Raw genomic sequence first — 14,583 nt, forward strand, 5'->3', positions numbered from 1 at the left:
TGACAGTAAACTATTTCCGGTTTATTGGGAATTTTACTGCCATCAGTGGAGAACCCACAATTTCAGTTTGAAAGCAGAGCGCCCTGCGACAGACCGGCGGTCGCCCGAAGTGTCTCGCTGGAGAAAGGCACCAGCACTCCTTCCGACCTCACGAGAGACACGAGTGCAAGAAAATGGATGGATGGAAGCAGAGCGCCTTCCAAAATAAAAGCGCACCTCCGGGACTCTCACTTCAAGTTGCTTCCTGCTAGGATTGCCACCCGTCCCGTATTGAACCGATACGGGACGCGATTTGTTCAGTATTTCTATTAATGTGGATATGTTATAATAAAGAAATTGTCCCCAAGTACTTTATTTAGTAGGCTGCCCCAGTCATTGTTTGACTCACTGTGTTGCGATATTGTGCCCAACTCCTTTGCTTTCGGGGTAACACGTTAAACGACGCGCTGCCGCCGCAGCACCCCTCCTCCCAGCCCATCCCGCCGTGGTCCAGGTCGGCCGCTCTGTGAGGGTGTCTTGAACTCCATCTCCATGGCGATAAGCAAACTGCAAGGGGTCTTGATATGAGCTTGTCTGCTTATTCAGGTGATAGAGTAAGCAAACAACACAACATATTCAGGTGGGCCAACAGGACTGTCTCCAGGAGCTTCATAATGTGTATTGTCAGGGCAACTGGTCTGTAGTTGATATTGTGGGTGTATGTATTATTATTATAATTACACAGTATAGCTGCAGGCAGATGCTCCTTAGTTTTCAATTATCAGTTATATTTATGGCTTAGCACATCCTTACTGTTCTGTCTAGTGGAAATTTAACTTCATTCCAGTTAAATACTTTTACACCCATTTTTTTTTTAAAGACAAATGGGTTTAAATGTGACAGAGAGATGAGTGAACCTTAAACATAAAGGAAATGCTTAGGAATAAAAAAATATTTATTAAGTAGCAGGCCTCTAGTTAAAAATATGATTGAAAGTAGCAGAGCAGTGACGTTTAAACTTCCTCTCATCAGTAGATGATCAGACTGAGAGCAGAGAGGACCAACATCTGCAGGACAATCCGTGTGCTACAGACGGATCGTGAGGAAAGAAACAGCAGATTAGCCTTTTGACCACAGAAACATTCAGAAATGATCAGTAAACTGATTCAAACAGATTCTGTGGGATTAGTTTCCAGGTAACGTCTGAATATGACCTGCTAGTCGTCTGACTCACAGAAAACTTCTCAGACTGATTTCTGCTTCACTGAAAAATCAACTCACCCTCCAACTTTATCTTGGTGCGCGTTAAAACACCATCAATGACGACATTGCACTCCTAGTTTCCAGTGTCCTCCGGCGTCAGATTCCCCAAATTGATGGAGAAGTTCTTGTTCTGGTATTCTATTGGGAAGCTGGACACTCAACCTTTATACCTCTGGTTCTGGACATTCAGGTCTTCAGAGCCGTTCTTGATGTCGAGCAGAACCTTGTCGTTTCTGTCCCTCCAGAACACGTCCACCTTTGTAGGGCTAGTAGAAGAGCAGGGCAGCATGGCACTATTTCCAACAATGGCTTTGAGATCCTGGCAGTTCACTGAGGGAGAGCAGAGAATGAGATGAAGACCACAGAAACACCAGAACAGCAGCTAGGTGCTGTTCTGTTTTTTTAAAAAAAACATGTTTTTATAAGTTTTGGTGGTAGGATAAGGTGGTTTTTCAGCCGTATAGAATTAATTTGTTTCGTAAAACTGTAATAAAAAGAGTTTTTTGCATCACACAAATAACATGATCAACAGCCGGATGTTACAACTGGAAGAGAAGACGAAAAAGATAACAATATGAAATCATCTTCATATTGTCTTTTCATCTTCATTTTGACTTATCACACAAAACATGTGATAAGTCATGTTTTTCATGACTTATCACACAAACAAACTTATTCTCGTGTGAGTTTAATTAATCATATTTTGGACTTGAGAATATGGGGAGTATTTATCTGTCTGCTGCTACTGCCAGAGCGGGAGGGTGGGAGTGGTGGAGGTGTGAGGAAAACTACCATAACACCGTGAGATGTAAGAACAGGGAAGGGGGTATTGCGAGATAAGTACACTAACATGGGAAATTTACAAGAAAATAGTAATACAGGAGCACATCGGGACAGAGGGAGACTTGGCTGGATGTTATGACCAGCCAAAACAGGAGACATGACATTTATGTTTTAATTGTGTTATTCATTTAATGAAAAACTATGATTGCAAAATTGTGTGATTTTTTTATGCTAGCAGAATATCAACAAAGTTTGTAATGGAAACACAACCAGTGAGAGATCCACTTCAGTAACAGACCAACAGGTTCTGGTGGCGTCCATCAGGATCATGACCAAACCCCAACCAGTTTATATTTAAATCAGACTATCAACCACAGATCCAATGAACCAGTCGCATATAAATAAGTTGATCTATCAGCAGTTAAGAGGATGCTACTTACTGATTGGTTGAACCAGAGCCTAAAGCCTCACTCCTTTTATATCAGCCTTTTATAAAAACAGTATGCATCTTTGCTTGAAATAACCAAAAACAAGATGATAAACAGAAACACTCTGGTTTAGGATCTGGGTATAAAATGGAGGATAGAAGAGGTTAAACAGCAATGAGGAAACAGATTTGAATCCTAGCTTTAAATAGATTTGACTACACCAGGTAGTAGTCTGATCCCACAGACAGAAAAGGCTTTATTGAAAGAATCCACAGTCCTGCCCTCTATTGTCATTGTATTTTAGACTTTGTGTTGACATAAGGCGTTGAGAGCGAGTACATAACATAACTTCTCCAAAACCCTGAGCTGTCTTATCATTTTAAATATGGCTGCTGCTACCAAACCCAACAGGAAACAGAAGTGAGTTCTTACTTACCAGAGTGTAGAAGGATGAAGACACAAATCTGGATCCTGGAGAGAAACAAAGTTCAGTTATTCTGCATCATCATCAGAATTTTACATTTGAATCTTTACTGATGAGACGAAACAACCAGCAGGTTTTTCTTCTTCTAGCAGAACACCAAGTGAGTTCTAACTGTGTTAACCAGAAAGAGCCAGAACAGGACGTGATCAACAATCTGAGGTCCTGGACGCTCTGACAGTGATGCAACATGATGGAGGAAGTGATGAGTACAGGTTTACCCTCTTCCACAGTGATGGGTGCTTCAGGGAGAGATGAACTCCCATCATGCCTAGAGACTATTGTAGCCGCCTGTAAAGGCCGCACTATGATCTGGGGTTAATGCAGCTGGTGGGGGTCAAAGGTCAGCCACATAGTGAGGTAACCAGATTATTCCATCCATGGATTGTTTCTTGCATGATGACACTGAATGCAGTCTGTTCTTCCTGTGCATGCCTGGATTCTCTCTGGGTACTCCAACTTCCTCCCACAGTCCCAAAACATGAGTCAGGCTAACTGGCCTCTCTAATTGTCCTGAGATGGACTTCAGGGTGAACCCACCTCTCGTCCAATGATTGCTGCAGATCAGCACCAGCCCCCTCTAGACCCATAAGGATAAGAGTGTTAGATAGTGAATAGATGGAAACAATTTCCCAAATAATGAACAACTTGTTTGTGGATCACCTGAAGCTTAATGGGTACAGCTTAGTGGTTTTATTTAACCACTAAGCTGGTTTAGTCTAAAAGAATGAAAACATTTTTATTATTTTTTTCTCTAGTGACCTCTGTGTTGGTCAGAGAGACTCAAAACCTTGATTATTTGAAAGCCAAAAGTGTCCCCTTTAAGATGATACCAAACACTAAATTATAGACCTGACAAATGCCCATACCATGAGCCTAAACCAGACATGAATTTGTCCACAGGTGTTGTTTACTTCATGAGCTGATAACTATGATCGACTGAGCTAAATGATTAGCTATTGCTAATAATCGCTAAAACAACAGGGGTTTCCGGAAATGGATGAGTCATTAGAATAGTATGTCACATCAATGTGACGCATATTCAAAGAGAAATTGGGAGGCAGCATCCTTTGAAGGAGCTAGTAGCCTCTCCAGGTGAAGCTTTGAGGGTGGAGTTCCCTCTCGCTTTTTCTTGATGAACAGCTTCAGCTGCTCAACAATCCAGGGTCTCTGTTGTCGTGTTTTGGCTTCATAATGTGCCACATTCTCAATGGGAGACAAGACAGGACCGCAGTGAATTTGGACGGATTAGCCTTTAACTTTATTCCCGTCCTGCCAGAATTCAATACTGCTGGCCTGCAATGCATTGTGGGATACGATGGGGAGTGAAGGACACACCAGACCTAACCTCCGAGCACGAGGAGGAGAAGGACCAATAGGGGCATCGCTGTGGTGTAATTCCCCTTCAGATGCAGCCTTTGGAGAACACAGCAGCTCTGTCACAGCCCCTACTACTTCTGTTTCGTTTTGTGGTGGTTAGAAAACAACGATACAGTGAATTACTGCCTGGGAGATCCTTCATATCATCCAGGTTAACTTTCCCAGGTTATGAATCAGTTTGTTCTCTGTCTTCCACATCACATCATAAAATTTTCTATGGTTTCATTTGTTCCACATTGATCACGTTTCCCTGTAATGAATGATGTTCTGTTTGACCCAGTGGGTCAGAATCTGAATCCAGGTCATTTCCGTTCTCCTGGTTCTCGCTGTGCCAAAATGAATCAAGAGAGAATTAGTTTCTGTCATTTAATTCATGTGGATTTGACATAAAACTCAAAAGTTTAAACGGTAATCCAGGAGCAGAGTGGGGAGATTATCAGCCTCTGTAGACTCAATATGCAAATGATTGCACTTATGTTTTTTCTTTTGGACACTGTGACTGCATTTTGGAGTAAAAATGCAGCCACAAATGCAGTCTTCTGGACTATGGGGAAAAAGGCTTTTCTACCTTGGCTCCCGGAGTTAGCCGTGGCTGTAAGCTGTTTACTACTAGCTGCTAAAGTAAAGTAGTGGCTCCGCCTCACCCCGTAGTGATCGACTCCCTGCAGCTACGCAGCGCCGCTATTCTCCTGCTTGGATCTCTGAGCAGCTGCYTCTCAGACTGCCAGGATCTCATCGTTCTCTCAGTCTCTGATACTCTTTGTCTGTTGCTAATAAAAATGATCGATCAGCCATTGTTATCATGGAAATCCTCACTGCGCCGCGGATTCCGGTTGGGGTTTTTCCTCTTCGTCTTCCTGCTCAAAACACAGCGCCGCTGCGCGCCCGCTGCGGATGTTATCAACCCATGTTCATTCTTCAGGTAATCCTTTATATACAGAACAGAAACCGCTAAGCTAAAAACTAATTACGAAGTGAATGCTACCAGTCGAAATTKGCATTAATTTCRCGATCTCACTTCTTTYTCAGCTGCTCCGTTCGCGCCGCTTCTCCTTTCCGCTTCTCCGTTCCGCTTCTCTTTCACGGTTACTTGCGCAACTTTACTTCGTTTCTCAACAACAAAATACAGCCCATCTTTATTTATTGAAGATTTTACATTTCCAAAAACACAGGAATCTAATGTTTCGTTTCGTTTTGTAGGTTTGGAAGCTCATTCCCTCTCACATAATCGGAAAAGCAGGGGAATGGCGGCGCTTTTGAAATTTCTCTGACATTCGGAAAATATGGTTTACTAATTTTAGCATAACTCCGGTTATACTTGGCCTATTAACACAATTTAAAAACTGGTGTGTAGTTTATAATGTGCACTTTAAGCTCAAGTTGAAAGTGAGACTGAAGGAGGCGGAGTCTTGCTGCTACGCCGTAACAAACTAGACGTTAAAAAGAGCTATAGGCTATGGACACCTGTGGTTTAACGGATCGATACTCGCGGATGAAAAATCGATATTTTCCGAGGGCGGAAAAAAAAAATCGAAATATATCGCCGAATCGATTTATTTAAACAGCCCTATTAATCAGTCATTTCTGAGATCAGGTTTGCTGAATCAGGGAAATTTTGAGGTCAAAGGTTGAATCTCTGTTCTGATCCATCAGATCCTCAGAGCTCATGAATAATTCATGAAGATTCATCCAGTTGATGTTTACGATGGGAAATGAAGGAATGTGTCCACTGTTTACTGTATCTGTTGATCTCAATGTTTCCTCAGACTCAGAAGATAACGTCAGAACAACAAAGCTGGTGTAGAGACAGGAGGTCTCACTTCAACAGAAACTGAACATTTAGAGCATTTCTGGTTAAAATGTTTGATCTTCATTCAGATAATTTACTCAGGAAGTCAGAGATTTTACTGAAGTAAATCTAATGATACTTTACAATGATGTTACTGAGATAAAAAGACAAACAGCAATGTAGGAAAATTACTTCTAAAAAGATGTTTTTCTAAAACGTTATGAGAGTAATGGTGAGTTCACATCAGATGTGTTTGGCGTGAATTCATCATTCCACCGTCTCCTGCAAATTTCATCTAAATAAATAAAAAGTTTTTTTATGTTTATTTAATGTAACTCAATGTTTTGGCAGAGCAGATCTGAAAAAGTCTAAACAGATTCATCCCTGATCTGATCAGGAAACTAAACTTCCATTAGTTTAATATACATTTATATAATACATTTTTACATTGATATTTACATTGATTCTTTTATTATTACTTATGTATTATTATTGGCTCCTTGCAACATTTCTTTTAATTTGTACATTTTTAAATATACAATTGAATGACAATAAACTCTGTCCGTTGATTTCTAAATAGTAAAAGTTATAACTTACCCAACATTCCTACTTCCTCGTTGATCCTCTTTCAAGCGACGTCCTCTGTTTTCCTGTCTCTGTAGTCATGACTTGATTGGTTATAGATTATAGGACGAGAGCAAACAGCGGAAATTAGTTTATCCTGCATAGTTGTATTTTGTTTGAAGGCACGTCACTACGTCACATAGCGGAGTCTCTCTGATTGGTTGACGCGCCGCGTTGAGCTGCGAATGTCCAGATTCTTCAACTCCAGCGTCGGACGCGCGTCAAATGATCCAAACACACGAAGCGCTTCAAATTGTGCAGCGCGCCGCGCCTCCACAAAGACTTTGAATGTACCCCAGACGCGCGAAACGCGTTTCGTGTGAAGGCATCATAAATAACCATATCTGTCTGCTGCCTGTTATTGGCAGAAAGTAAAAAAAAATCCAAACTGTTAATGAATTAATACGTTTAAATATGAAATGATAAATGAATGCTATGTTGATCAAAATAATCCAATATTTTAATAAAATACACAGAAAGTTCTGGATTAAATCTAGGAAACTGGTGTGTGTTAAGTTTGAGCTGATGGTGTCAGGCCAGTTAAACCAGTTAAACCAGCGGTAACATATCAATAATGGTTTGTTTATTATGGCCTAGATCTAAACTTTTTTTTTTTTTTACGTCTGTTGATCCTGTAATGTAATGATGTAACTTTTGTGTTTCATCATGTAAATATTCTTCACTAATTAACCTGACTGATGTGAAATTCATATTTTTGTTTGATCCATAAAGTTATGATAATTTAGAAATAACATCATTCTGATGGTTTTTAAATGAGCTTGAAGCTCCAGTTCCTGTTTCCAGTCTGAGGTGAAAGCAGGTTGTCATGGTTACTACAGTAGAAAGTGAACCTGGCCACACCCAGTCTGCTTACTGTTGACTCTCTGTCAGCTGACTGAACCACAGCTCACCGTCTGGATCAGCTGGTAGGACAGGTTCAAGCAGCAAACTGTTTTCATGAAGCGCTGAACTTCCTCATGCATAGATGAAACAAAGAAACTCTGACTGGTGGAGATTCAGATTGAACTGGTTTTATACTGGGTAGGGCTGTTGTAAACGATTATTTTAGTAATCGAGTAATCTATAGATTTTTCTTACGATTAATCGAGTAATCGGATAAAAACAATTATGAAATAAAATATTGATAAATCTTCCATAACACCAGTGTTACTATCGGATATCAACATCAGTCTATTTTTCCACATTTGTGCTTCCCTACCAGTTACTTTTTTGTAGACCGGGGGAGCAATACGGGATATTTACGGCTCCTCCGTTCAGAAACTCATCTACCAGCCATGTTCCGCCTCCCGTTTGTTCAGACCGGGATGATATAAGTTTATTGTGCGGTTCGTCCGTAAAGCTGCTCTTACCCTGTAAGCATCAACCCTCAGCCGCCCGCCGTGTTCAGTCTCTCCGCTCACCTGTAGAAATCCTCCTCAGCTTCTTCCCGCCGTTAAACCAGCAGCTCCGGAGCAGAAAGGCTGCCGAACTCCCGGCATCACGCCGGTCATTTTAAGGATGTTTATTGGTCCCACAAAAACGATGAAAACCCGGAATTATCACCAATCAGTAAAATCCCTGCGGGCCGAACTTGAAGATTGGACGTTATGCCGCTAACACGTAGCTTCCGTCAACAACTCAGAGGGGGACGTCAGAGCTCCGCGCAACGCAAATAATGTTCCGGCTGAAACACRGTGCGCTAAATGATAAAACATAAATTAACRAAGCTTCGAGGCAGGTCAATTTTCCTCGAGGAATTTTAATAATCGAGGTACTCGAATCACTCGAGGAATCGTTTCAGCCCTAATACTGGGAACCATTGCATGATCCCCTGACCAGTTCATTTTTCAGTCCATGGACTTTAATCTGACTTTACCACCTGGCCTCATGCTGATACTTCAGATCAGCTGCTCTCTGAGGAGTGTGCTGCCAGCCGCTCTGCTAGTGTTGCTAGCTGCTCTGTTAGCCTCTGGGGTTCTGGTTCCAGGTAATTGGGCCTGCAGGCTGAAGTTGGTCACATGTTGTTGTTGTTGCTTCTCGTCTCCCTGCTGGTTTTACTCCAGATGATCCCAGTTTGTTGGAACATGTTAGTGACTCACCTACCTGAGATTCTGCTGCAGTGACAGATTTATTCCAGCAGGTCGGTCCAGAAGGAACTGATCAGAACCTGGTGATCTACCTGCTATACTCACCAGAATTCTGACGGTCCAAACATCCAAACACCTAGAAACCATCAGTTTGTCCTTCTCCTCTGACTCTGAACCAAACATCTCCTACCTGAGGTCTGATCCACCAGAACCAGGTTCTTCTGAAGCAGCTTGAATGAACCGGACCTCATGGTGGACCGGAAAGTTCTGCTGGTTTTTCTGTAGAAATAATCTGGTTTCTGCTCATCTAGTGACAGCTGGATGTCTGGAAACCAACCAGGGGAGTTTCTGGTGTTTAACGAAGCCAATCAACCAATCTTATTAGTATAACACTTTTCAGCAGCACTGTTTTACATCACACAATTAACAGTTAAAACTAATAACAGACGTTACATTTTGTCCAGATCTTTGTTAAAATGAATGTTAATCAGTTTTGAAATTAAAGGATCTCAATGTTTCAGCTGTTTGGTAGTTTTCTGGAAGTTTGTTCCAGATTTGTGAAGCTGAATGCTGAAAGCTGAATGCTAGCCGCTGTGTTGGTGTGATTAAATTAATCTGCCTGCACACTGCTAGCTAACAAGCTAGGCTAATCAGAATATAGAAAAACTGAATCTTACCGTGARGAACTTCCTGTTCTTGTCCTCTGGTCGGATGACTGAGAAATGAACGCGCAATGCATTTAACTCGGTTCTGATGCCCTTTGACCTCGGAGTGTTCAACAGAGCCCAGGGAGTTTGTTTACATCAGCAAATGACTGATTAAAATCAACTCAGTTCAATTAATTAATATTTAAGTTATTTCCATTCAATAAAATTAAACACAGGACATTAACATGTTAAACATTTTAAAGCAATTAATAACATTTTCTTTTTACCTACAAAATTTAAGTAGGAACCTTTGTATTCATGTGTTTCTGGTACATTTATAAATCTGATGCACAAACAAGATCAATGGAGCTTGAAGCTGCTTCTCTCTTCTAACTGGGATTAATTTCTGCTTCTAACGATCTGTTTGGACTGTGAAAAAATCTGTTGTGTTCCAGTTGTGCTAATAGCAATTAGGCTAGCTATTCAACCGTAAATAAACATCTTAATGCTAACCATGTAGCAGCTAATGCTAATGTCAGCGAAATTATTGCCATTAATTATTTAAATTAAAACATGAATGAATGTGGTTGTTTTGGATTTCTCTCCAAAACAACCACAAAATTCTCCTTTCATCACAAATAACAACCAAAATAACATGAATGTAAACACTCACCGATCTGGGTTGCTAGGAGACGGGTTGCTATGATACGGCTCCTTGGTCAGCTCCATCTTGCTGGTTTTGTGGCTCCTCATGTTCCCAGGTCGTCTCCAGTTGTCTCAGCTAATGATCTCCTGGTTTCTGTTAGCAGAAATCCATCCAGCTGCTACAGGAAGAGCCGGGACCACTTCCTCCTGTGGCTCCACCCACTTTTGGTGACCTAAGGCTTCTTCAGAGACTTTTTGTTCCCTTTCTTTAAAACTAGGACTCTAGCTGTTTAACTGGCATCTTAACATGAAACATGTTGATGGTAAAGTAAGGTTTTATGTGGTGTTCCTCAGGGTTCTGTTTTGGTGCTGCTGTTATTTCTGGTTTGTATTCTCACTCTTCACCACATTTTGATCCCTTAATGATCACTGAGATCCTATAATACTATTTAAATAATTATTATTGTGCATTTATGACTTTTTTTTAGGTATTGGCGTTAATATTGGTTTATGGGTGTTTGCCCAGGGGGGCATTTCAAAGGAGGCACACGTTAAGAGGCTGAAAGCTAATGGTGAGAGAAACTTCTCAGCAGGATCACTGGACCTTTTGTTCAAGTTTTCTTCAATTAAAACTCTCAAAAATCCTTTATTTTAATACGTTTTCTTTATTACTGCCCCTTATTTTAAAACATCCACAAATAAATAATCTTAACAGTAATTCTGTATCAATATCCAGTGCTTTCTGAAGGATTGACATGAACTCTTGACCTTCTGCTACAGAAATAAAATGGAGACCAGATATAAAACTATAGAGCTGTGACTCCATGTGCTGGTTTGATCAGTTTCTCATCAGTTTCTCTTCAGTAGATGATCAGACTGAGAGCAGAGAGGACCAACGTCTGCAGGACGATCCGACTGCTGGAGACACAACTTGCTGATTTCATCACTGGGAAAGAAACAGCAGATTAACCTTTTGACCAGAGAAACATTCAGAAAGTGTTGCATCAGGTAACGTCTGAGAAAAATCAACTCACCCTCCAACTGTATCTTGGTGTGTGTTCCCACACTATCAATGACGACGCTGCACTCGTAGGTTCCAGTGTCATTCAGCTCCAGGTTCCCCAAGATTATGGAGTAGTTCTTCTTCTTGAACTCAGTTTGGGACCAGGACACTCGACCTTTATACCTCTGGTGCTGGAGGTTTGGGTTGGGAGTGTCTTTGTTGATATCCAGCAGATTCTTGTCATCTTTGTCCCTCCAGAAGACGTTATCAGCTGCAGAACCAGAGTAGCAGGGCAGTATGACACTTTTACCAACTAACCCTGGGATGAAATCCTGGCAGATCACTGAGGGAGAGCAGAGGAGGAGATGAAGATCACAGCAACACCAGAAACACTGAGAAACCAACAGCAGAGCTGATATGAAACCCAACAGGAACAGGAGGTGTATTCAGACTGACCTGACGGTATAATCACAAAGATCCAAAGCCTGGAGAAAAACAAGCAGAGTTCAGTTTCACCGAGTGGGATCCAACAACCAGAACAGAACAACGATAAGGATTATATTCTGGTATTGCAAACTCTTGGGTGTGGCTGGAGTTACATGATGACTAAGCTAACAACCAGATATGTTCCAGGTTCAGGTTGAGGCCTGTAAAGTCGACTCATCAGGTTCATGAGTCACAAATCTGATCTATGGCCCAATAACAGTAGAACCGGTCCAACTGGACCGCTTCCAGTCTAACCAGCATTTAAATCTACTGGGACCAGTACCAAAAGACCAGTGGAGTGCCTGCCACCGGACTGGGTTCGGTTCTGATCCAGTTCCAGTTCCGGTCTATTGATGTTTTTGTTCTTTGTTCTTCGTTTCCAGGACATCCAACATGCTAGCATTACGATACTTCTGTTAGTGATGTTTGATCAACATTCAGACATTAGTAGCTTTATTTAAACAAATAGAACAACAAACCTGATGTTTCTAACTTGAGTCAAACTGATTAGCTTGACAGTAAACTTTAACATTCGCTAGTACAACAGAAAGTCCTGGAAATGGATAAATCATTGTTCTTTGTTCGACATTTGAGACATTTTTCTCTTTCTTTAAGGAACCGGAACAACAAACCTTCTGATATGTGACTTCATGGCTCTTTGGAGTTTGTAGAAGCTGAATAAACTGTTAACGGTGAATGTTTGCTAACAATTGCTAAAACGACAGGAGTTCCGGTAAATGGGTGAATTATTTAAATGATGCGTTGCATCATTGTGACGTATTTAACCAAATTCAGGCAGTATCGTTTGAAGGAGCCGGCCTCTCTGGTCAGTGAAAAGAAGAGCTGCAGTGAATTTAGACGGGTTAGACTTTAGGTTTATTCCCATCCTGACATCTGCGTATGTTGCCTAGCAACCACAAGCTGAACAAGATTAAACATTTAGCTGTTATTTAATTAATATTTAGTGATTTTTTTCCCAAAAATTATAACAAAAACTCTATCTATGCAAATGACTAACAACACGATTGCCAGAATTTAAAACTGCTGGCCCACAATGCATCCTGGGATATGGTGGGCAGTGAAGGACACACCTTACTATGCATCGTATTGATCTCTTTTAGGCAGTGGTGGTTTCTGATATGAGCCAGAACAACCAGAACAACTAGACAGACATAAATGCGTCTAATCCCAGAGTGTCAGATAGTTACAGCCTCATCACAGACAGTTCATCACCACCATGTTTAAGGATCCCAGTCGTTACTGAATTCATTTTAAGGTTTTAAGTTTTTAATATCATTAAAATATATTAATATTTGTTCAGACATGTCTGGACAGACATGTCCAGGTTAGACCTCCAGGTTCTTCAGTCCACTGGTTCTGGCCCGGTCCAGATCTGGAACGGAGCAGAAGGGTCACCCAGAAGAACCTGGAGGTCCAACTGGACCGCTTCCAGTCTAAAGAGCATTTAAATCTAGTGGGACCAGTACAGACCAGTGGAGCGAATGTCACTGGGTAACCACGGCAACAGCACTGACAAATTTAAATGCATTTGTTTGCAGCCCATCTGTTCCAGGAAGTAAACTGATCCTAACCAAAGTCAATATCTGACATTTACAGCTGAATAGCTAGTCCAAACTGGTTCAAACTGGTTCAAACTGGTGTGAAACCAGTGGATGGTTCCTGGTTTTACACAGACACTTTGTTTGTTTTATTGTTTTGTAGAGAGAATAACAATCAGCTGTGGGGAGGAAGTTTATAGAGATTTTTCCAACACCTGTATTTAGTACTGCTATCTGGATCAACCAGTCTGGACTGGTTCCTACTGGTCTGGGTCCAGTGGAGTCACAGGGTCAGAACTGACCTCCTTGTTCTGGACTTCAGGTTGTGTTGCTGCCTCCAGCAGCAGATAAAGCAGAGGGCGTGTCATGCTGAGGGTCGGGTTTCATTGGGCTGCAGGTGAACGGGGCTTCCTGTCAGGTACAGTCAGGATGTTCAGCAGGGAGTAACAGAGTTTTAAATCAAAGATAAACAGCAATAACTAAATTTAGGTTATATAACCTGTCAGAGAAAAAAAAAAAACTAGGATAATTTTTCAGTTTGACTTCAAACTAAATGTTTAACTCAGGAGCTAAACACTTAGCTCACTAGCTAAATGAAGAATACGAATTGTGTGTACGTTTTTGCTCTACTCTTGTTAAGAAGTGTTCATAAAGTCATCACTGTGATTTTCACATTTATAACACCAAAATGTTTCTCTTTAGCTCCAAGACAGCATGTTTAAAATAAATTGTAATAGAAAGCAATTCTCTGATTAAAGTTAAAATTTGAACTTGTTTCTAAGGTTGTGTGATTCCTTCAGGGAACCCAGAGACATTAAGATGTGTTTCAGTTCCCTCTACAGACCGCAGAGTTTCTCTGACAGAGTTCTCCCTCTGTCTGGTTTGATCTGTCATAATGTGCAGCCAGACTCTAGATAAATATAATAATTAACCATGGAGATGGTTTGTGGTTCAGCAAACATGGATGAAGTTATTAGAGTTTAAACTTAAAGAAGATTCTTTATAGTTAGCTTATTTAGTTAGCATGCTAACTCTTTAGCATGCTAGCTATTCATGAAGCTGTCTGTGTGGATCATGTGACCTGTGTGTGGTTTAACCAGACTGAACCGGGTCGAGCTCCGTTTGCAGCAGAAACCTCTGTCTGGATCCAAAGAGGAAGGACAACATGGAAGTGAGACCGTCTGCGGGAAGAAGTGAGGAAAGGTTCTGGTCTGCTCATTGGGTTTGGACCAGAAACTGCTGAGGAAGACAACCTCAGTGCTTCATCAGCTGGATCAGAACCAGAACCGTCTCTGGTAGCTCTCCATCCACCAGGAAGAACCAGCAGCTCCTCCAGAACCAGCATGTCCTGACTGGACCGCTGCCTGGAGCCAGAACCAACCAGAACCATCTGGACCACCTGACCCCGTTTTACCTCTGCTGTTTGGTT

At 41.4% G+C, this 14,583-nt stretch overlaps 1 protein-coding gene across 1 annotated transcript; it reads right to left on the bottom strand.

The window, feature by feature from the left end:
• Positions 1–10,817: 10,817 nt before the first annotated feature.
• Positions 10,818–12,395, bottom strand: LOC108167089 (myelin protein P0-like). Its single transcript, XM_017309974.1, has 4 exons — positions 12,228–12,395; positions 11,566–11,594; positions 11,141–11,452; positions 10,818–11,052 (listed from the first exon to the last, which is right to left on the bottom strand). The coding sequence occupies exons 1-4, from the start codon at positions 12,245–12,247 to the stop codon at positions 10,967–10,969; spliced, it is 447 nt and encodes a 148-aa protein (XP_017165463.1). The 5' UTR covers positions 12,248–12,395; the 3' UTR covers positions 10,818–10,966.
• Between the last annotated feature and the right edge of the window lie 2,188 nt (positions 12,396–14,583).

This window comes from Poecilia reticulata, linkage group LG2 (genome assembly GCF_000633615.1).
Source record: "Poecilia reticulata strain Guanapo linkage group LG2, Guppy_female_1.0+MT, whole genome shotgun sequence".
Classification (NCBI taxonomy): Eukaryota; Metazoa; Chordata; class Actinopteri; order Cyprinodontiformes; family Poeciliidae; genus Poecilia; species Poecilia reticulata.